General features: G+C 41.4%; 1 protein-coding gene across 1 annotated transcript in view; it reads left to right on the top strand.

Moving 5' to 3' along the window:
* WDR36 (WD repeat domain 36) overlaps window positions 1-22,618 on the top strand; it is a 56,672-nt gene that overhangs the window by 15,986 nt on the left and 18,068 nt on the right. The window contains exons 5-15 of the mRNA XM_060761889.2: window positions 41-173; window positions 2,385-2,439; window positions 4,929-5,061; window positions 5,577-5,752; window positions 12,019-12,139; window positions 12,625-12,690; window positions 13,199-13,282; window positions 14,956-15,110; window positions 15,526-15,640; window positions 19,400-19,565; window positions 20,001-20,109. Of these exons, the coding sequence (XP_060617872.2) occupies window positions 41-173; window positions 2,385-2,439; window positions 4,929-5,061; window positions 5,577-5,752; window positions 12,019-12,139; window positions 12,625-12,690; window positions 13,199-13,282; window positions 14,956-15,110; window positions 15,526-15,640; window positions 19,400-19,565; window positions 20,001-20,109 (1,313 nt within the window). The remainder of the gene's footprint in view (window positions 1-40; window positions 174-2,384; window positions 2,440-4,928; window positions 5,062-5,576; window positions 5,753-12,018; window positions 12,140-12,624; window positions 12,691-13,198; window positions 13,283-14,955; window positions 15,111-15,525; window positions 15,641-19,399; window positions 19,566-20,000; window positions 20,110-22,618) is intronic.

The raw sequence follows: 22,618 nt of genomic DNA, 5'->3' as shown, positions 1-22,618 counted from the left end.
CAACTTTTGTCTTATTTTAATTTATTTTTTTCTTTTGCAGAAGAGTACATGCAGCTGAATTTTGATAAGACTGTGTTTGGAGTTTCTGCAGTTATGCACCCGAGTATATATTTGAATAAAATTCTTCTTGGTAGTGAACAAGGAAGTCTACAGTTGTGGAATATAAAATCCAAGTAAGAATGTACCTTACCCCAGTATATTAAATTACAAACTTATTAACCTGGTTACTTATTCTCATTGTTTTAAATTGTGGAATTGAATGACTGAAGGATGTTGATAAACATAGGGCAAACAAGTTAATGAATGTTGCTTGATGTGGACAGCACCTGTTTTAAACTTGTCATTGTAAGGATATTGTTAGGCACAATTCAAAGGGCTGGCTTTGGCCTATAAAGCCCTAAATGGTTCTGGTCCAACTTAACTGTCTGAAAGCATCTCCCTTTATGAGCCAACAAGAGCTTTAAGATCGGTTAGGGAGGCCCTGTTCTCGGTCCTGCCCTTTTTGCGCGTGCACTTGGTGGGGACAAGAGACAGGGGCTTCTCAGTGGTGGCCCCTTGGTGTGGAACTCCCTTCCTAGTGACATCAGGCAGGCTCCATCCCTCCTGGTCATTAGTAAAAAGCTTAAGACCTGGCTACGTACGCAGGCATTTGGCAAATAGGATATTACAGAGTTCGACTCAACAGCCTGAATAATGACTTTGGATTTTGGAAGATGACTATGGATAAGTATGAGATCAAGACTCAGCATTTTATATGGTTTTAATCTGTTTTATTGTTTATGTGTTTTGATAGCTCATATGTTTTAACTGTTTTTTATAATTTAATGAGATGTGTTTTATTGTTATGTTCATGCGACATTTAATTTTGCCAAAGTTTGTAAGTCACCTTGAGTCCCTGGCAGGGCGAGGAAGGCAGGGTAGAAATGAAGTTAATCAATAAATTAGCAGTTGGAGCATATTTAGCACCACGACAACCCAGTCCACAAAGATGGGAAACTTTCTGGAGCAGAGTTTTGGAGCCAGAGAAGGCTACAGGAAAGTGAGATTGGAAATCCAAATGCTTCTGTGAGCTTCCCATTAGATTTAAGCCAAACTATATGTCTGAATTTCTTTAGTAGACTAACTTAACGGTAGTTCGCTAGCAGGCAGTATAATGCAAACATCTGTATAACAGCCAGCATATTCTTTGAACTATGTTGGAAGAAATAGTGAACCTCTGGTCAATTATTGTGAGCCTAATAAATAGCTTGTGAACTGAAGACTGTCTCTTCTTTCATAATTCATAGATTCCTTGATAAATGGAAAATTGAAGGTTCTACACAAAAACAAATCTGAAAGATCGATAAAGCTGGACTGGATAATGTTATGTAATGTGACTAAAGTCTCAAATCTCAACACTATCCTCCTCCATTGCTGAACAGCTTAATCATTCTTAAGTGGAAGCTGCATCAGTATCTGTTTGCAAGCTTACGTCTTTATGCGTTAGCTAGGCCAAGCCTTGATACTTCTTTCAAGTGTGCCCTAACATGCTAGGAAACTGCTCCTGATTGGGTACTCTCCAAATATGTTGCAATGGCCATGTGACCTGTGGATAACGAAAATTGTGGTACAACAAAGCTGGAGATCATCAGGTTGAGGAATACAAAGTGTGAAGACAGAAGCTATTCTTCCAAGTAAAGTATTGGTTTACTTGGAAGTATGCAGTTCTCCTGATTAACCAGTGGAATCACCTGAGGGAATCTATATCAGGAGGAGACCAACCACTCTAGTAAATGTGAAGATGGTGACATGTTCAGGGTGGATTTTGTGACAAAATGAAAATCATGCATAGTTCACATCAATCATCTCACACTGCCTTGCCAGAGAAAGAAAATATGCCACGCAGATGGTCAATAAAGAACAAGTAGTTTACTCTTCGTAATTCAGAACAACGTATTTACAATCATGAAATCAGTTGCATCAACTCACATAATGCCCTTGTATGAGAGATTTAAAATTGTCTTTCTTTGTCCATGTGGTTAACCCCCTTTCAACAGCTCATGAAGCAAGAGCACACTCCAAACTCTGCTTCACTCTGCTTCTCTGCAAGCACCTGCATAGCTCAAACCTGAAAACCATAACAGTAACTAAAAGTCCCAGGATCAGCCATCTGCCTGGGCGTTGCCCAGCCAATCAGCTTCATGCATTTTATTTTACAGTTGACACACACACATTAAGTGATTTCTTACATGCTCCAATAGATTTCAGTATCCATCATCTGAACACTGTCCTCACAACAGCAAAAATTAGAGGTCTTAACCAAATGCAATATTTTGCGTAACACTCGCTTTAGTGTCATTTGTTCCATACCATTAAACTTCGTGATTTTCTTCCTTCTTCTCCAGCAAACTCTTGTATACTTTTCCAGGGTGGGGTGAAGGAGTAACAGTCCTTCAACAGGTAAAAATGACTTGTTGGTTTAATAAACTGAAAATACATTCAACCCTCCACATTTGCTGATTTAACTTTCATGGATTTGATTACTCACATATTTGCTTAATGAATCTCTAGGTCCTCCAGCAGACCTCTGTGGTCAAGGTTCAGCCAACTTTGACCACAAAATCACACTGGAAGACCTAGAGAAGTATTCTCTCAAGTAAAAAAAAAAGAAAACACAGCTATTTTATTTGAGTGTTTCCCACTTTCGCTGGGATCCTGTGTCCTAGTTCCAGCAAATATGGAGGGCCTCATGATGATTTATTTCTTTATTTATCATATCAGAAGTTAATTGAGAATACAGTTATAATGTATAAAAAACCACAAAAAAGTTAAAAACTTGGCATTATACTAAATTTCCTTTAACCAGAAGTTGGCCTCTCGTGTCACTATTAGAAGGTCCTCCATTGTGTATGTGGCAGGGCTCAGACCGCATTGTAGTAAGTGGTCTGTGGTTTGCTCTTGTCTGCACTTGCATATCTTGGACTCCACTTTGTAGCCCCATTTCTTAAGATCTTGTGGTTCCAAAGCGCAATCTGTTCAGTGCCTTCCACGTCATCCAATCTTTTGTGTGCTCAGCAGGGAGTTTCTCAACTAGTATCAGGCATGGATTGAGGTTTTGGGTTTTAACCTGCCACTTTTGGACTTTCGCTTGCTGAGATTTTTTTTCAAGAATCTCTGTAGATCTTAGGAAGCTATTTCTTGATTTAAGGCTGATATCTGAACAGGGGATGGGCCGGAGATGTCAATGGCTTGTTCCTTTCATTACTGGCTGCTACTTCCCGAGTAATGTCAGGTGGTGCAGTACCGGCTGAAAAGTGTAATTTCTCCAGTGGTGTGGGGCATAGACATCTTGTGATAATGCAGTATGTCTCATTAAGAGCCGCATCCACTGTTTTAATGTGGTGAGATGTATTCCACATGGACATGAATATTCAAAAGCTGAGTAGTAAACGCAAGGGCAGATGTTGTGACTAGCTTCAATAGCAAGATTAATATATGTGCACTCTGGGCCTTTTGAAAACATCTTAGCACTAATTCTTAAAGCTGAATCAAAACATTATAGAGGTGCTTTGGTTAGCTGCTTGTTGAGTTTGGGAATTGGATTGACATTTTGAATGAGATAACACTCTTTCTAAAGGAGCAGGTGCATAGTTTCAGAGCACCTATTAATTCCCAGCTATAATTGGAGGCCCAAGTGGCCTCAGTGGTTAGGAGTACTTAAATCCATTTGATGCATCAGTTATAAGCATTGCTGAATTAAACTAGCCTGAGTAATCAGTGCTTTGATAACCTCTTGATTAGACCAGTGCAGTGCACACTGTTGGGTGCTGCCCTGCCACTGGTGCAAAATGTCACAGCTGTGTTGTTGTCTTTAGAAGGGAGGAGGGACCACATAATTCTCATGTTTAAGAACTCTAAAATGGTAGCCAAAGTGCCACTGGACCCAAGCCAGCATTTTAATAATGGATTTATAAAGCTATATGAAATTTCAATCTCCTGAATTTACAGGAAAATTTCTGCTGATGTAAACAGAGAGATAATAAAGTGAGGTTGCATTCCTAAACATGTTTATGTTGAAAAAGTTACGTTACAATATAACATGCTTGTTTTAAAAATCAATTAATGTAATTATGTTGTAGCTGAGATTCTTAAATCATTGCTCATAAACGTATTCTCATGCTGAAGTAACACGTGTCTTTTAGTTTAACCATTTATCAGAGCTAACCTGAGCACAAATCAGTTTTTTAAACATCTAGAAACCAAAACTTAACATGCTTAATGTCTAGATTTTTAAAAAAAACATAGTTGGGCAAGATCTTTAGTATGTTCACTCCAAATGTTATAGGAATAGTCAATTTTTGACTGTTTCAGACCACTTCATTGAGCTAGGTCAGGGGTCCTCAAACTAAGGCCCGAGGGCCAGATACGGCCCTCCAAGGTCATTTACCCGGCCCTCACTCAGGGTCAACATAGGCCTGAAATGACTTGAAAGCACACAACAACAACAACAATCCCATCTCATCAGCCAAAAGCAGGCCCACACTTCCCATTGAAATACTAATAAGTTCATATTTGTTACAATTGTTCTTCATTTTAATTATTGTATTGTTTTTAAGTATCTTTTGCACTACAAATAAGATATGTGTAGTGTGCATAGGAATTCATTCATGTTTATAATCCGGCCCTCCAGCAGTTTGAGGGGCTGTGACCTGGCCCTCTGTTTTAAAAGTTTGAGGACCCCTGAGCTAGGTGGTCTAGAAAGTAGAGGACGGGTAACAAAAAGAGAAATCCAAAATGTAACAAGGAATTGTGATAATGAGTCCAGCCTTAATATAGAGATTTGCAGAGAACATTAGCTTCTTGCAGGTACAACAGTAATATAGTACGAGCATATCCATGTTCTTAATAGCTTATATTGCTTCTCTTTAATGATACGAATTTTCCTGCAGGCGCCAGCTGTGGATGTTGTTGCTGTGGGCCTTGTGTCTGGTCACATCATAGTGCATAATATTAAGTTTGATGAAATGCTGATGAAATTTCAACAAGATTGGGGTCCCATAACTGCAATATCATTCCGTACAGGTAACCTTGAGAGTTTTCTGAAATGTAGTAACATTGATAAGAAAGTGTTTACATAAGAAATACTGTCAAAAAAAAGTTCTAGATTTAATGTAAAACATAAAAGTTGAAGCACAGTTTTAATATAATCTTCTTTGTCAACTGATACAAGTCATCATTAATCCAGGACTGGTCTGCAATTTTAGTCTAGCTTGATTGATACTTTGACAGAATTTGAACAAACTTCATGTACTGAATTTTTTAGGTGGACCTGTATATAATGTTGTGGAATAGAGTTTAATGAGAACACTAATTTTGAACAAAGTCCATCAATCAGAACTGGAACTTTCTTAATTTTACTTCTGTGTTTGTTCACATATGTAATTATGCACATTTATGCTTACATCTTTAGTGTTTTTAGCTTTTCTTCCCAGTAGTGAAAGTTTGTGCTTTCTGACCATCTCAAGCACTATTTACCCTGACATATCTTACTCTAAGTTAGGAAACCTGTATTATTTTTCTTCCTTTTATGTGATCAGATGGGCATCCAGTTATGGCTGCTGGAAGTCCGGTTGGACATATTGGGTTGTGGGATCTAGAAGAGAAAAAACTCCTGGGCCAGATGAGAAATGCCCATTCCACAGCAGTTGCAGGCATGTCCTTTGTCCAAGGAGAACCACTTCTCATTACTAATGGTGCAGATAATGCTATAAGGGTAAGTTGAGAGTATTTTTTTGTTTTCATTTATGCCTAAAATGACTAAGAAATGATGCGTCTTGGAATGCTATTAACAGCCATGACTCCATTTTCTTGGAAACAAAAATCTAGTATTTACTGAAAACTTTCCCCAAAGTAGCCACAAAGTTCTTGGCATTTCCATGATGGATGTGCAGAGTGTGTCTTGTTGTACAAGTTCTTGCATGGTAAAGTCTCAAATGTTGAGAAGTAGCTAGTGCTTTTTTCCCATTACTAAGCCAATCAAGTTCTTTTAATGGGAGGCCATAGTGATTCCTTGTAAGCTGGTTGGGCCTTGGAGTGGGAAATCAGGTGCAATTACATCATTTCTAATGGGGTACACAGAAGTCAGGATTTGGTTCAGATACTGAGTTATAAAGATATGCAGCTTTAGATATAAATATCCACAAACATTCAATGTCACATTTCAGCAAATTTGCAGTATTTGGAAATGTATCATATATACTTGAAGATAAGCCAAGTTTTTCAGCCATTTTTGGGGGCTAGTTTGCTGTTTTCTTTGAAATACAGTAAATACAGGAGTCTGCTGTGCTTGCTGTGAAGGGGCAATAAGATCTCCAGCCTGCTCCCAGGACTCCTTGTGAGTAGCCAGCAGCCCAGGCCTCCTCCAGTGGGGTGTGACTCAGCAACTGCAAGGAGGCCTCTACATCTATAAAGCTGAGCCCACAGGCCTGCCAGGGACTGAGTCTGCTGTGCTTGCTGTGAAGGGGCAATAAGATCTCCAGCCTGCTCCCAGGACTCCTTGTGAGTAGCCAGCAGCCCAGGCCTCCTCCAGTGGGGTGTGACTCAGCAACTGCAAGGAGGCCTCTACATCTATAAAGCTGAGCCCACAGGCCTGCCAGGGACTGAGTCTGCTGTGCTTGCTGTGAAGGGGCAATAAAGATCTCCAGCCTGCTCCCAGGACTCCTTGTGAGTAGCCAGCAGCCCAGGCCTCCTCCAGTGGGGTATGACTCAGCAACTGCAAGGAGGCCTCTACAGACTGCCTAATTGTGTGTTGACCAATTAACCAATTAACCATCTTCTGTGCCGACCGTTTGTGTTGTTCAATTTGTTGTGGAGAATGCTGTGTTGTCCAACTCAGGCTGCCTGACGTGTGTTGACCAGCTAATCATCTACTGTGTCGACCGTTGTGCTGCTCGATCTTTTGTGCTGTCCATCTGTGTCGTCCATCTGTGTTGGCCATCTCTTACCATCGGACTGTCCGGCTGTGGCCAACAACCACCACCGCGGTCGGAAGGACCAATATCATCCACCCCTGGATCCGCTTTCTGTCGTCTATTGTCCTGTAACTGTTTGCCTTAATATCTTTGTCAACATACCGAGTGCTGCGGTTAATCTGCATAATTCCAACATTTTAATCTCTCAGCACCTTAATTTTCCAGCACTTTAAATTGCTATTTGTACTGTATTGGTCCATTACCCTGCTCAACTTAGCACTTTAACCCAGTGTTCTAGTCTTCTAGCACTTAAATCAGCAGTCCTCCATGACGCACCTTATTGTAGCACTTTAGAACAATCTTGTTAAACCTATCGCACTTTAAGAACTGTGAGGTTGATACAACTACCTGCTGCACTTTAAAAACTTGGTAGCTCTATTAATAGTGTTTAACACTCACCTACTGCACTTTAAGAACTGTGAGGTTGATACAACTACCTGTTGCACTTTAAGAACTTGGTAACGACATTGATAGTGCTTAACATCTATCTACCGCACTTTAAGAACTGTGAGGTTGATACAACTACCTGCTGCACTTTAAGAACTTTGTTAGCTTTGTTGATTGTGTTTACCACCCACCCACCATTCATGCTGTTCCCGATTCCCTGGTACTTGCTAACCCTTCTGTTAATTATTTGTGGGGGAGGTAAGGAGGGGAGGGAATCGGAGATTTCTGGAAATAGCAGAGTCCGGGTAAGAAATGAATGGAAGGGAAAACTAGAACGAATTGTATCGGTAACAAATCAGATAACCAGCAGCGAAGCATGGGGTGAAATTATGGATGTGAATTGCGTCATGGAGGAGGGAGGGTGTTCCGTTGGTCGGGGAGCCCCCATAGAAGTCGTGGTGGGGAGGGGGAGATACGGGAAAAGGAGACCCCGAATTCGGCCTAGGGACCGTACAACAACTTTAGTAACTCCAAATCGGTCTCCTGATACGGTAAATTGGTGTAACCAGGATGGCGGTCCTTCCGGATTGAAGGTGGTGCTGTTGAACGCCAGATCTGTCAATGGCAAAACAGCCTTCATCCAGGACTTAATCCTGGATGAACGGGCAGATCTGGCGTGCATCACGGAGACCTGGCTGGACGAAGCTGGAGGTGTGAATCTGACCCAGCTTTGCCCGCCAGGTTTCTCTGTGCAGCACCAGCCAAGATCCGGAGGGCGGGGAGGCGGGGTTGCAGTGGTCTATAGAGATTCCATTCTTCTGACCAGGGCCCCCATCCCGCAGTCAACAAATTTTGAATGCGTCCACCTGAGGGTGGGTGACCGGGACAGATTAGGGATTCTGTTAGTGTACCGTCCACCTCGCTGCACTACAGACTCCCTGACTGAGCTAGCGGGGGTGGTCTCGGACCTGGCATTGGAGTCCCAGCGGCTGCTTGTGTTGGGGGACTTCAATGTCCATGCCGAGACCGCCTTATCGGGAGCGGCTCAGGACTTCATGTCTGCCATGGCAACCATGGGGCTGTCCCAACAGGTATCTGCCCCCACCCACAGTGCTGGACACACATTGGACTTGGTTTTTTGCCAGGGATGGGAGGAAGGTGGCGGTGTTGAGGAGTTATCCATCTCTCCGTTGCCATGGACCGACCACCACCTGGTCAGCTTTAGACTAACTGCACCCCCTAACCTCTGCAGAGGTGGAGGACCCATTAAGTTGGTCCGCCCCAGGAGGCTTATGGATCCGGATGGATTCCTGACGGCTCTTGGGGAATTTCCCGCCACCTCGGTTGGTGATCCTGTCGATGCCCTGGTCGCTCTCTGGAATGGGGAGATGGCTAGAGCAATAGACATGATCGCTCCAGAACGTCCCCTCTCAAGTAGCCGAGCTAAACCAGCTCCTTGGTTCACTGAGGAGCTGGCAGTGTTGAAGCGAAAGAAGAGGGAACTAGAGAGCGTGTGGCGTTCGAATCCGAGCGAGCCAAATCGAACACGGTTTGTGTCCTTTTTAAGGGCATATGCCGCGGCAATAAAAGCCGCAAAGAAGACTTTCTTTGCGGCTACTATTGCGTCTGCAAAGAACCGTCCGGCTGAACTGTTCCGAGTTGTCAGAGGCCTTTTAAAACCCACCATCCAGGATGGGCGCCCTGATGACTCGGCAGATCGCTGTGAAGCCTTTGCTCAGTTCTTTGCAGACAAAGTCGCTTTGATCCGCTCTGGTCTGGACACCATATTAACGGCAGTCTCTGAGGATGTAACACGAGCATCTGCTTGTCCGGTTTTGATGGATTCATTTCAATTGGTTCAATCCGAGGTTGTGGACAAGGTGCTTGGAGGAATGAGAGCTACCACATGCATCCTAGACCCCTGCCCATCCTGGCTTCTGAAGGAGGCCAGAGGGGGATTGGCCGAGTGGGTGAAGGTGGTGGTTAATGCCTCCCTCCAGGAAGGCAAAATTCCAGCCAGCTTAAAGCAAGCTGTAATAAAACCGCTGTTGAAAAAACCATCACTGGACCCCACTCAATTCGTCAACTTTCGGCCTGTTTCCAATCTCCCCTTTTTGGGCAAAGTCTTGGAACGTGTGGTGGCCTCACAACTCCAGGCATTCTTGGTAGACACGGATTATCTGGATCCGGCACAGTCTGGCTTTAGGCCGGGGCATGGTACCGAGACAGCCTTGGTCGCCTTAGTGGATGATCTGCGCCGGGAGCTCGACAGGGGGAGTGTGTCCCTGTTGGTGCTGCTGGACCTCTCAGCGGCCTTCGATACCGTCGACCACGGTATCCTTCTGGGACGCCTCGCGGGAATGGGTCTTGGAGGGACTGTTTTACAGTGGCTCCGCTCATTCCTCGAGGGCCGGTCTCAGAAGGTGTTACTGGGAGACTCCTGTTCAACCCCACAACCTTTGACTTGTGGGGTTCCACAGGGCTCTATACTGTCCCCCATGCTGTTTAATATCTACATGAAGCCGCTGGGTGAGATCATCCGGAGTTTCGGAGTGCGATGTCATCTGTACGCGGATGATGTCCAACTCTGTCACTCCTTTCCACCTGCTACTAAGGAGGCTGTCGAGGTCCTGAACCGGTGCTTGGCCGCTGTGACGGTCTGGATGGGGGCGAACAAATTGAAATTGAATCCAGACAAGACAGAGGTACTCCTGGTCAGTCGTAAGGCCGAACAGGGTATAGGGTTACAGCCTGTGTTGGATGGGGTCGCACTCCCCCTGAAGACACAGGTTCGCAGTTTGGGTGTGATCCTGGACTCATCGTTGAGCCTGGAACCCCAGGTTTCAGCAGTGACCAGGGGAGCATTCGCACAGTTAAAACTTGTGCGCCAACTGCGCCCGTACCTTGGGAAGTCTGACTTGGCCACGGTAGTCCACGCTCTGGTTACATCCCGTTTAGACTACTGCAACGCTCTCTACGTGGGGTTGCCTTTGAAGACTGCCCGGAAGCTCCAATTAGTCCAACGCTCGGCAGCCATGATACTAACTGGAGCGGAGCGCAGGGAGCATACAACTCCTCTGCTGCACCAGCTCCACTGGCTGCCGATCTGCTACCGGGCTCAATTCAAAGTGCTGGCGCTGGCCTTTAAAGCCCTAAACGGTTCTGGCCCAACTTACCTATCCGAACGTATCTCAGCCTATCAGCCCACCAGGACCCTAAGATCTTCTGGGGGGGCCCTGCTCTCTATCCCGCCTGCTTCACAGGTGCGGCTGGCGGGGACGAGAGACAGGGCCTTTTCTGTGGTGGCCCCGCGGCTATGGAACACCCTCCCCATGGAGGTAAGATCAGCCCCCTCATTGATGGTTTTCCGGAAAAGACTAAAAACCTGGATGTTCGAGCAGGCGTTCGGTTAACTCAGTGCAATAAGTGTAATGATTGAAGGACTGGCAATTTGGACGACGAAACTGGATCGCGATTTTAGTCAAGAGATGAATTGGATTGTTTACTGATATATGTATTGTGGATCGTGTTTTTATGCTTTTAAACTGTATACTGTTGTTTGTTATAAGTTGTTGTAAACCGCGTTGAGTCGCCGGCTAGGCTGAGAAACGGCGGTATACAAGTATAGCAAATAAATAAATAAATATTCAAAAACACTTAACCTACTGATGCCTCAATGTAATTTTATTGTTATCTATTTTTATTTTGAAATTTAACAGTAGCTGCTGCATTTCCCACTCTCGGCTTATACTCGTCAATAAGAGTTCTCAGTTTTTTTGTGGTAAAATTAGGTGCCTCGGCTTATATTCTGGTCGGCTTATACTTGAGTATATACGGTAATACAGAGTAAGACTGTGCTACTGATTCTGCCAAATTCCAAATATCATGGCTGTTTGGGCTCATGTGCACTAACTCTGATTTTAAAAGGTGTGACCAATTTGATTCTCAATGGAACAGCAAAGCCTGCAGCACTTTGGACTGATCTGAAGATTCAGATATTAAAAACAAATGGAGAAAAGACAGACAGTGCATTTTAACATTACCATTTAAAGAAAATATCACGGTGGTGAGATTAAGAGAGGAGCTGAGTTTTGCGCATTGAGACATCTGCCATACTATAAGAAGCCAGAATGCCCAGTTTCTTGTGTTGCCGAGAGTGCTTTTGTACTGTTAAAGGGGGTTTTATGGATTTCACAGGTCCCAAGTATGAAAACCCAATATATCTGAAATAGACTTAATCTCTTCTTTGAGGTCTACTGTTTTTCTATGTTTCTGTGAAAAAATAGTGTTTTGGCCTTTCCCATGCAAGTCAGTGAGTAGATCCATGTTCTTTAATCATAATTTAGATTCAGGGGCCAGATTAGATTGAGCCTAGCCAGACCTGTATCCATGTGCCAAATTGGTCTTCAGACCATGTTAGGGGACCCATTCACAGCTCTAATGTCAATTATTTTGCATGTTCTTAAATACAACAGATGTTTGTGGCCACATAAAGTGCTACAGTTATAATTTATTGCTACTGTATGTTTACATCATTGTGACCTTTGATACTGAAACCAGTCTTCTACTGCTGTTTTCCTTTACACAGTAGTTTTCTCAAGTTTGTTCATTTATCAAATAGGTGTGGATCTTTGATGGCCCTGGTGGAAATGGGAGATTGCTGAGATGTCGAATGGGGCACAGTGCCCCTCCAACGAAAATTAGGTATCATGGGCAAAATGGACATCAAATTCTTAGTGCCGGTGAGAATTCGTTCAGCTTCTCATTCCGTTGAAATGACTAATTTTGTTTTGGAGGCAGTGATGCCATTTTGCATGACAGCTTATGACATTGAATCTGATTTTGAAATTCAGTTTCAGCTGATTAAGGATTAGTCACCATTTGGCAGTTTTCCACTGATTTCAACTTATTTTTGCTCCAAAAGTACAGATTAAGTCATGAACAGGTTTTGACATTTTCACCTTTGATTTTCTACTACTGTACTTCACATCAGTGAAATCGCAGAAGAGAACAGTGGACAGTTTAAATTGAAGATGTGGTTGTTGTTTTTTTTTCTCTGCCAGAAATATTGTAATACTACCTCACTTCACTGGGGAAAGTTCAAACCTGGATTAATGACCATAAATGAGTTGATTTTATCCTGAACACAAAGTTGTATGTAACAGTTTCACAGTGACTTAAATTTGAGGGCCACTAAGTGTATTTTCTTATATACATTCTACTGCAGGCCAAGACAGTACCTTGCAGTCGTTTTCCACTGTACATGAAAGATTCAATAAAAATTTAGGACGTGGTAAGTTATTATACTGCTAATAACCAAATTGTGATACTGAGTTTGAATAACACTGAATAATGAAAACAGTTAGTGATTCTTTATCCTGCCATAGTTTACCTGCCTTCTGGATATCCTTTTTGTTTATTTGTGTTCAAAAAGTGATGTACATGTTCTGTGAATTGTTACATTATAGACTATGGAGAGAAACATGCCTTGTACTTCTTTCATTCTTTCATAGTTTGGCAGAAATAATTAATTTTGCTATGTATCCTTAATCAATGCCAGTCACATAGAGGAAAGGGGCTGTGATTGAAATGAGTGAACATTCTGACAATTCTGGGTTTTTGCTTGTTTGTTTGAAATTTATCATGCATATAATTTTAGTGGAATTTGTTTTGAAAGACCCTAATTAGAATTGAGGATGGCACAAATTGATAATAAATGATACATTTCTTAAGATATAAAAAAATGTCAAGCTGTTACTTTATGACCATATAACATTTATAACATTTCTGGCATTTTAAAGGTTCAATAAATAAAAAGAAATCAAAAAAGCAAGGCCTTCTGTATGACACGATGGTCCTCCCACCTATTACAACATTTGCATCAGGTATGTAATTTTTGCATTATTTGTGTGAATGTATTAAGACAGCATAAAACTAAACACTTAATTGGAAATTATAGCTGTGTGTGATATCCTTTTCAGATGTTGTTGTAAAAACACAGATGTGTATGTTATGCCTTGTCAATAAAATGTACATGGTATTTCTCAAATACAGTGTTATGCCAAATAAACCAAAACTTTTGCTGCACTTTCAGAATATTCAGAATTATTGTGTACTTTATCCTAATATATATGAAAGGTTGGAGCAGGGTGAGCTCCATCTTCCCAAGCAGGGACATGAGAGAAACCTCCCACAGGATGGTAAAACACACCGGTGTCCCCTGGACAACATCACTGCATACTGCCAATTCCCTCACATCAGAAGGGACCTGCAGTTTCACAAGTTGCTCCTGACACAAGATATGTGTGTGTGTGTTACGTTTTAGTGCTTCCTGTAATGATAAAATTCACAAAACCACAGTCGGTAATATATCTCACTATCTCTTCTTTTTTTCACAATCCACACAGTAGGACAAAAATTTCGTCAGAACTTACCAAAATGCAGCAAAATTCTAAGACCTTTGAGAGCTTTTGGAGCAATTGCAATAATGTGAAATGAATTTTGACATTTAGAAATATGTATTCATTTTGTAGAAAACATGAAATGTAAGAGCCATTCAGTCTATCTCAAGATTTATGCAGAACATGCACAGCTCTTGATAGGAAGTGCAGAAATACAAGAGCAGTTTGAAAAATCTTTATAATTGAGATGTTCACTACTGCAATAAACCTATTGGTGTGATGGCAATGGTAAAAGGGGCAAACCACACTAGGAAGGGCAGTTTTACAAAACAGCTTTTCAATGTGTCTTTTGTTTCAAAGGGATTACCCCAGAATCCAGGAACAGTGGAAATAACCTGCTTCACCGTGCTGGTGCTCTCTACCTGAGACTCTTAAGTTCCTCACAAAACTACCATTGCCAGGTTTCATTAAAATGTACCTGAACTACTTAAAAGTGGTATTAAGCTGCAATAACGGTGTAAAATGGATACACCCTTAGTTTCTTATCTGGAGAGGTGACGATATTGTTACCATTGGGTGCCTACAAGTCATTTCTGATCCTAAGGAGAATCCCTTGCAGTGTTTTTGTGACATTATTTCTTCAGAGTAGGTTTGTCCTTGTCTTCCCCTGAGACCGAGAGTGTGATTTGCCCAAGGTCATCCAGTGAGTTTCAGTGACTGAGCTGGGATTTCAACTCAACTCTTCCAGTTTCCTAGTCCAACTCTTATTACTACACCATGCTTGTTCCATTTGTAAAGCATTTCCACACTCTTTCTGGGAACAGGGAGGGATGGGTTCTTTTTTGACGTCATGTGCAGCCTGTCATGCCTTTTGGATACTACTTAAGAGGCAATTGAACTTTCAGATGCGGATGTAATATGTTCATTTTAATAGCTTCTTGTACAACAGTATCTATAAAAGTGTTTTAATCATTTTTCTTGACTATTAAAAAGTAAAGGGAAGCACATTGTGCCAAGGATCTCAGAACAATGCCAGAATTTGTAAAAATTTGTATGTAAAGTAACATATTGCAAAGTAATTTTGAAACCTGTTTTTAATTATTGATTATTGCTTCTCAGGTAGGAATTTTGTAATTTGTTACTTGGTTGTGTTGCAGAGGTAGCCCGTCAGAGTGATTGGGATGGGATCATTGCTTGCCATCAAGGTTACGTAACATGTACTTCTTGGAATTACCAGAAAACTTCAATGGGAATCCACAAATTAAAGCCAAAAGACTTCAGCAAACATAAACCTCTTGGTGTTTATGCAACAGTAAGGATTTTTTTTTAAAAAAAAATGATACTTGATGTAGAAAGTGCCTTTGTAACAGAAATTCAAAAAGAATATACATTACTTGCAAAAATTATAGTCCTGAGCTTACTATTGAATACCTAGCTAAGATAGTATGTAGTGCTCCAAAAAATCATGTATCTGAACACCTCATGTCGAAATCATTTGGAAATAAAATGAATTTGTATTAGATAAGAGCTAACTATGCTGACAGATGGCATTAGTAATTAAATTATTAATATATAGTTATAGAAAGGAACAAACTTTTATTGTATTACGGTATTTTGATACTACCCATTAGACATGTTTTTGCCTTCTTTCTTTTAAAAGCAACAAGAAATCCTTACAGTACACATTTTTATTCCATATAAATCACATTTTTCTCTCTTCTTTAAAGGCAGTTGATATCACATCCTGTGGAAACTTTGCTGTAATTGGACTTACAACAGGACAAGTGGATGTATACAATATGCAGTCTGGCATTCATAGAGGATGCTATGGCAAAGAAAAAGGTGAAAACCTAAGCTTATAAATAATTTACAACAATTGGTTCAGTATTCTGATCCATGCAAAAATCTAGGTGATATAACTGAGATGCTATCTTGTTTTGCAGCTGAAATTGTTTACAGTATAATATTTTGTTAGGTGACCAAGGTTGATGAACAGGTAGTTCCCAAGTTATGAACAAGATAGGTTCTGTAGGTTTTTTCTTAAATTGAATTTGTATGTAAGTTGGAACAAGTACATTTTTTAAATGGAACTCCAGCCAAAAATGTATATTTTTTATCTTTGGATAGCATAAGAAAGGGTTAACACCCCATGTAATGTTTGTTTTGCTGTCTGTGCCCCTGTTCAGAAGACTTCCCCTCATTTTCTGTTCCTGTGATAACTGGAGTTAGAAAAATTGGCTTGTTGTGGAAACAATGATTGGTGAGAAAGCTTCAGTGGAAACACATTTCCCCGTGATGACTCTTGAGTGAATTTCCCTTCTTGGGGATATAATTCTCTCACTTCCTGTTGTCTTGCCCCTGTTCTTAATTATAAGTCATTTGTAAGTCGGATGTTCACAATGCGGGTGTAACGATGTGTATTTTTATTCCTATAGTTGTGTGTTGTTTAGATAATAGTTAATAATGGTATGTATGTAAAATTATATTTTGTTAGAGATGGTGGCTGGCTTGGCTTGCCTTTAGCTGAGTTGCCATAGCAACGGGGGCGAAGCCAACTGCCACTTGACAACACAGCTGTTTGAAAGTGGGCAGTCTGTGACCAAGGAGTTACAGGAGAGGATCCTGGAACTGATCTGTAATTAGTGTAATTACAGAGGTAGTCGATCCTGTGTGGAAGTGAAAATCCAACAGGAATCCTGTAGTATTAGATCTACAGGTGGCAAGGTTTGGCTTGGAGCCAATACAGCTAAATAAATCAAGTGGCTTTTACTAGAACAGAAGGAGATACCTACTTAAAGAAACCTTTTGAAGTCTGTTTAGTACCTAAAGTTATTCAAGAAACCTTATCAATGTAACCAACTAAGTTTGTGCTTCTAGAGAAGTAACATTGAATCTGTTATACTCCTGTTATATTTCAATAAATGTGTTACTGTTTTCCTCAAGCCTTGCCTCTGCTACACTTTCTTCTAAGCCAAACAGCTTGCACAAGAAGAAAGGTCAAATCAGGGACGTTAAATATAAGCTACGCTATCAAATAAGTAAATCCTTCTTTAATTAGTAGTCCCTTTATAAAACAGCTCCTAAGTTGATACTGATAATTACATGGGTTCCTCACAAATTGGTGGCAGACGACGGGATTCGATAGCATCTGATTTAGTGCCTAAAGATCACCAAAAAGAAAATCCTGGTGTAAAAGTTGAAGCCAAAAGATGGCGGCAAAGCAAAGGAGGTTGAGGTTTATCAAGAAGAGGGAAGCTCAGACTCAGACCAAACTCTTATGTCTGAAATACAACTCAAATATCAACTAGAGTTAAAGAAATTGGAAATTGAGGCACAGGACTGGGCAAGACAAAGAGAAATTGAAATGGAAGCTCAAAGACAGGCAGAGGCACAGGAGAGAATTAGGCGCACTACCCAGCGCATTGCCAAAAACTTCTTTTGGCCCGGCATGTACCAACAAATTAAGGACTTTTGCCAGTCTTGTGACATCTGCCAGAGGATCAGTTCCGGCCAAGATAAAACAAAAGCTCAATTGATTCCCATGCCAATTATTGGCGAGCATTTCTTTAGAATTGGTATTGACATTGTGGGCCCTCTGCCAAAGCCAAGTCGGCGAGGCTGCAGATATATCTTAACGATGATGGACTATGCCACTCGTTACGTGTGGCTGTTATATTCCAATAAATTTGTTACTGTTTTCCTCAAGCCTTGTCTCTGCTACACTTTCTTCTAAGCCAAACAGCCTGCACAAGAAGAAAAGTCAAATCAGGGACATTAAATATAAGCTACGCTATCAAATAAGTAAATCCTTCTTTAATTAGTAGTCCCTTTATAACACAGCTCCTAAGTTGATACTGACAATTACACGGCTTCCTCACAGCAGGAAACGTCTGTACATAAATGAAACTATACTTGGCATATATACACTTCCATATGATTTTGTTATACTGTATATAATACCAATAGGACCCCCTCGTGGTGCAGTGGGTTAAACTGCTGAGCTGCTGAATTTGCTGACCGAAAGGTTGATGGTTCGAATTTGCGGGGCAGGGTGAGCTTCCATTGTTAGCCCCAGCTTCTTCTAACCTAGCAGTTCAAAAACATGCAAATGTGAAAAGATCAATAGGTACCACTCCAGCAGGAAGGTAACAGCACTCCATGCAGTCATGTCGTCCACATGACCTAGGAGGTGTCTACAGACAACTCCAGATCTTCGCCTTAGAAATAGAGATGAGTACCACCCTCCAGAGTCAGACTCGACTGGACTTAATGTCAGGGGAAACCTTTACCTTTACCTTATGATACTAATATATGCTAATACATATGTATTGGCATATATATGTGCAATAGAAGAACATAAGGGAACTTGTCTTAATTGCAAAGTGATTTCTGTATACCAGGTGAAGGACATGAGTTCTGGAGCATTATTTGGCTCTTTGCACCTGCTACATGTGAAGGCTAGGCTGTAATCTCTAAAGCAAGGGTCCGCAAACTTTTTAAACAGAGGGCCAGGTCACAGTCCCTCAAACTGTTGGAGGGCCGGATTATAATTTGAAAAAAAAAACATGAAAAAAATCCTATGCACACTGCACATATCTTATTTGTAGTGGGAAAAAACACTTACAAACAATACAATAATTAAAATGAATAACAATTTTAACAAATGTAAACTTATTACTATTTCAATGGGAAGTGTGAACCTGCTTTTCGCTGATGAGGTAAGATTGTTGTGGTGTGCTTTCAAGTTGTTCCAGACTTAAATTGACCCTGAGCGAGGGCCAGGCAAACAACCTTGGAGGGCCGCATCTGGCCCCCGAGCCTTAGTTTGAGGACCCCTGCTGTAAAGTATGAAAACTGCCAGCAGATTGAACTGTCTCTTTGAGCTTTATGTGTTTTTGCAAATGAAAGGAGAAAGGGATAATGTTTTCTTTCAATTTATACAGCCTACTTAGCTTGTGCTAGTCCCCAGCAATATTGCATGCTAGTAAAAAGTAGGGTTGGAAAGCCTACAGACATTTCAGATTTGTTGACTTCCAGTTCCCATCTGCCACTTCCATCCTGGCTAATGGTGAATGGTCTAGCAGTTACAGTTTATCAAAATTGGAAGGACCACAGATTCCTTACCTTTTCCGTGAAATACTCTGGTAAGGAAGCAGCCATGTTAAATGTGCATATTGCTGTTTCATATTAGAGTAATTTTTTTAACCACTCATGCATATTTTTTTCTTCTGCAATAACGGAATCCCAATTTTAGGAATAACTTCAATGCATTTGGTTGCACAGTATTATCACACAAGTTACCAACTTTACTCTTTATCTTTAGACCTGGATTTTGATCCGCTGAGGTTATCATAGCCACCTGCTCTTGCAGGATGATGTAGTGATGATTGCATAATTGTTCACTTAATTAGGTTCCCATTAATTCAATGACTCACAGGATTGAGACTGTTGACAGTAACAATTACATTTACACTTTTGTGCTTAGTTTGACTAGTTTTACTTTAATTATGACATTATTGCTCATGAAGATTAAGCTTTCTTTTTCACAGAACTGTGGTCAGAGTTAGGAGGAAATACAATTAACTTCTTTTGTGATTAAAGCTCATGAAGGTTCTATTAGAGGAGTAGCAGTGGATGGATTAAACCAGTTGACAATCACAGCAGGAAGTGAAGGATTGATTAAATTCTGGAAATTCAAGACCAAAGAACTTGTCCATTCTACTAATCTCTTCTCTTCACCCAGTAAAATGTTGCTTCACAGAGACAGGTGAGCTCATAAAACCTATTTAATGAAAATGGATTTAATAACTTTTGTCAAAGATAAGTGTTTTTCCCCCCAAAACCTATGCTCCTCATATCTCTTGGTGCAGCAGTGGTGATTTATTTGCTTTTAGTTCACAGCAAGCACAATAAAATACGAATAAAAACAGAAAATGAGAAAAATGAATTAAACTTGGCATTTATTCTTCATAAGGCATCACTAGAAACCTGAGTAGATATTTTCAACTCAAATCTGAGAAAGAATTATTGATGAATCTACTATTTTAATCTGTATACTTATCTGTAAGCATCTGTTAGGAGGTTTTCCTTTAAGAAGGTTTTTTGAAAAATGGATGCGTTCCTAAAAGCATCAGTGATGGGCAGTTGTAATTTTTGCAGTCCCCTTTTAAATGTATGTTTATGTTCTGCTGAATTTTACCAGTGGCATTCTGGGAATTGCAATGGATGACTTTGGAATCATTGTTATGGATATAGAAACAAGAAGAATTGTGAGAAAGTTTTCTGGTCACCAACGACAGATAAATGACTTGGTAAGTCTGTACGTGTATCTTATAATTTGTGTGAAACTGTATAGGTACCCACCAGTGTGTGTTTTTCTGCTTTGGGTCTTATGCAAAAATAAATGGTTTTTCATATACATATGAACTTGTTGTTCTGGGAGCACCCATTCTTTGGCCAAAGTAATGTTAATAGTGAATGGCTGAAACCACTCTTCAGATTTTAAAAGAAAAGCAGAAATATAAATTGTAAAGTAAATCTATGTGGATGATATTTCAGAGCCTAAAAATTCTCCTGTGTTTTAATGTGCAGATGTGCCCAATAACACTTGTTAAACTAAAATACTTTGTGTTGTCGAAGTCTTTTGTGGCTGGAATCACTGGGTTGCTGTGAATTTTCTGGGCTGTTTGGCCATGTTCCAGAAGCGTTCTCTCCTGACATTTCACCCACATCAGTGGCAGGCATCCTCAGAGGTAACATCTCCTATCAAAGGATTCCTCCAAGCAGAGCGTCTTTGAAGCTGCGAGGCCATTCAATGTTTATCAAAGGTGGCCAGTTGTAACATTCACACGTTCCTCAAGCAGACAAGAGTTCTTTCTACTACCATGGACATTCCACAGATATATAAACCTCACTTGCCTAGTTTCTAACAGACATCACAACCTCTCCGGCTGCCTGCCATAGACGTGTGCGAAATGTCAAGAAAGAATTATTCTGGAAAATGGCCATACAGCCCAGAAAACTCACAGCAATACTTTTTGGTCTTAATCAGTAATAATAATAATGATTACAACAACAACTTTATCTTTATACCCCACCACCATCTCCCAGAAGGGACTCGCGGCAGCTTACAAGCCCAAATCATATAACAAAATTTGCCAACCGAAACAAAAATGCAGTTTAAAACATAATAACATATGACAATCAATTTTTACACAATTAAAACAGCAAGACATAAAACAGCGATAAAACTTTATCAAATCAACTCGGCAACTAGTGGCCAGGAATATAATGTGGACATGATCAGACTAGGGGTGGGAATGGGTGGGCATGGATATGTGCAAAAACAGACTGTGAAGCCAGGGCAGGGACTAACGTGCTGAGTACAACCTTATCAGTAAACTAGGCTGGACATTCAAGGACAGGGACTAACCATAATCAAATGCACACTGAAACATCCAGGACTGTGGCACAGCTGGGTGAAAGTCAGCTGCGACCAATTGTGCAGCTTGTTGCCAACCTTTGCAACCCGAAAGACAGTTGCACCTGTCAAGTAGGAATATTAGGTACCACCTATGTGTGGGGAGGCTAATTTAACTAATTTATGAGGCCATAAAAAAGACTCCAGCAAAGCACCCCAGCAAAGCATGCGGAGAATGCAGAAGTACTTCATCAATGTCACAGACGATGAAAGCGACAGCTCCCCTGGCAGCCAGAAAAGTTAAATAGCCTCTGATTGTCTATATCTGTTGTGTGTCTTTGGCATTGAATGTTTGCCATATATGTATACATTGTAATCCGCCCTGAGTCCCCTGTGAGGTGAGAAGGGCGGAATATAAATACTGCAAATAAATAAATAAATAAATTTCCCCGCAGAGGGTGGGCAGAGTGGGGGCTAGGCTAAACTCCCTGTGGAGGGAGTTCCAGAGCTGGGGGCCACCACTGAGAAAGCCCTTTCTCTCATCCCCACCAACCGTGCATATGATGATGGCGGGAAGGAGAGGAGAGCCTCCCTAGCAGATCTTAAAGCCCACGCTGGTTCATAGGGGAAGATGCGATCGCAAAGATAGGCAGAATCCGTACCGTTTAGGGTTTTGTAGGTGATAACCTGCAGTTTTAATTGGGACTGGAAGTTTATCAGCAGAGGACCTGCTTTAGTAGGGGAGTTGTCCGCTCCCTATAATTAGCTCCAGTTAGAAACCTGGCTGCTGACCTTTGCACCAGTTGCAGTTTTCGGGCTGTCTTCACAGGCAGCCCCATGTAGAGTGCATTGCAGTAATCCAATCTAGATGTAACTAAGGTGGAGACCACTGTGGCCAAGTCAGGCTTCTCAAAGTATGGTTGCAGCTGCCGCACAAGTTTTAACTGTGCAAAGGTCTTCCCGTCCACTGCTGACACCTGAGCATCAAACATCCAGGAGGACTCCCAGACTTTGGACTTGTTTCCTCAGGGGGGTGTAAGAGCACAGGTCGCCACCCTATACCCCAATTGGCCCTGCAACGGACCAAGAGGACTTCTGTCATGTCTGGATTAAGCTTCAGCTTGTTAGCTCTCATCCAGTCCATCACAGCGGCCAGACACTCATCCAGGATCCCAGGGGCTTCCTTGCAATTCGGTGTTGAGTGTCATCTGCATAGGGATGGCACCAAACTCCGAAACTCCAGAGGACCTCTCCCAGCAATTTCATGTATATGTTAAAACGCGTGAGAGATAGAATGGAACCTTGCAGAATTCCACAGGTCAGTGGCCAGGGGTCCGAGCAGATCACCAACTGGGTGCAATCCTCCAGGAAGGAGCGGAGCCACTGCAAGACAGTGCCCC

Source organism: Anolis sagrei, chromosome 2 (genome assembly GCF_037176765.1).
Source record: "Anolis sagrei isolate rAnoSag1 chromosome 2, rAnoSag1.mat, whole genome shotgun sequence".
NCBI classification, from domain to species: domain Eukaryota; kingdom Metazoa; phylum Chordata; class Lepidosauria; order Squamata; family Dactyloidae; genus Anolis; species Anolis sagrei.
This window is presented reverse-complemented; position numbering and strand designations above follow the sequence as displayed.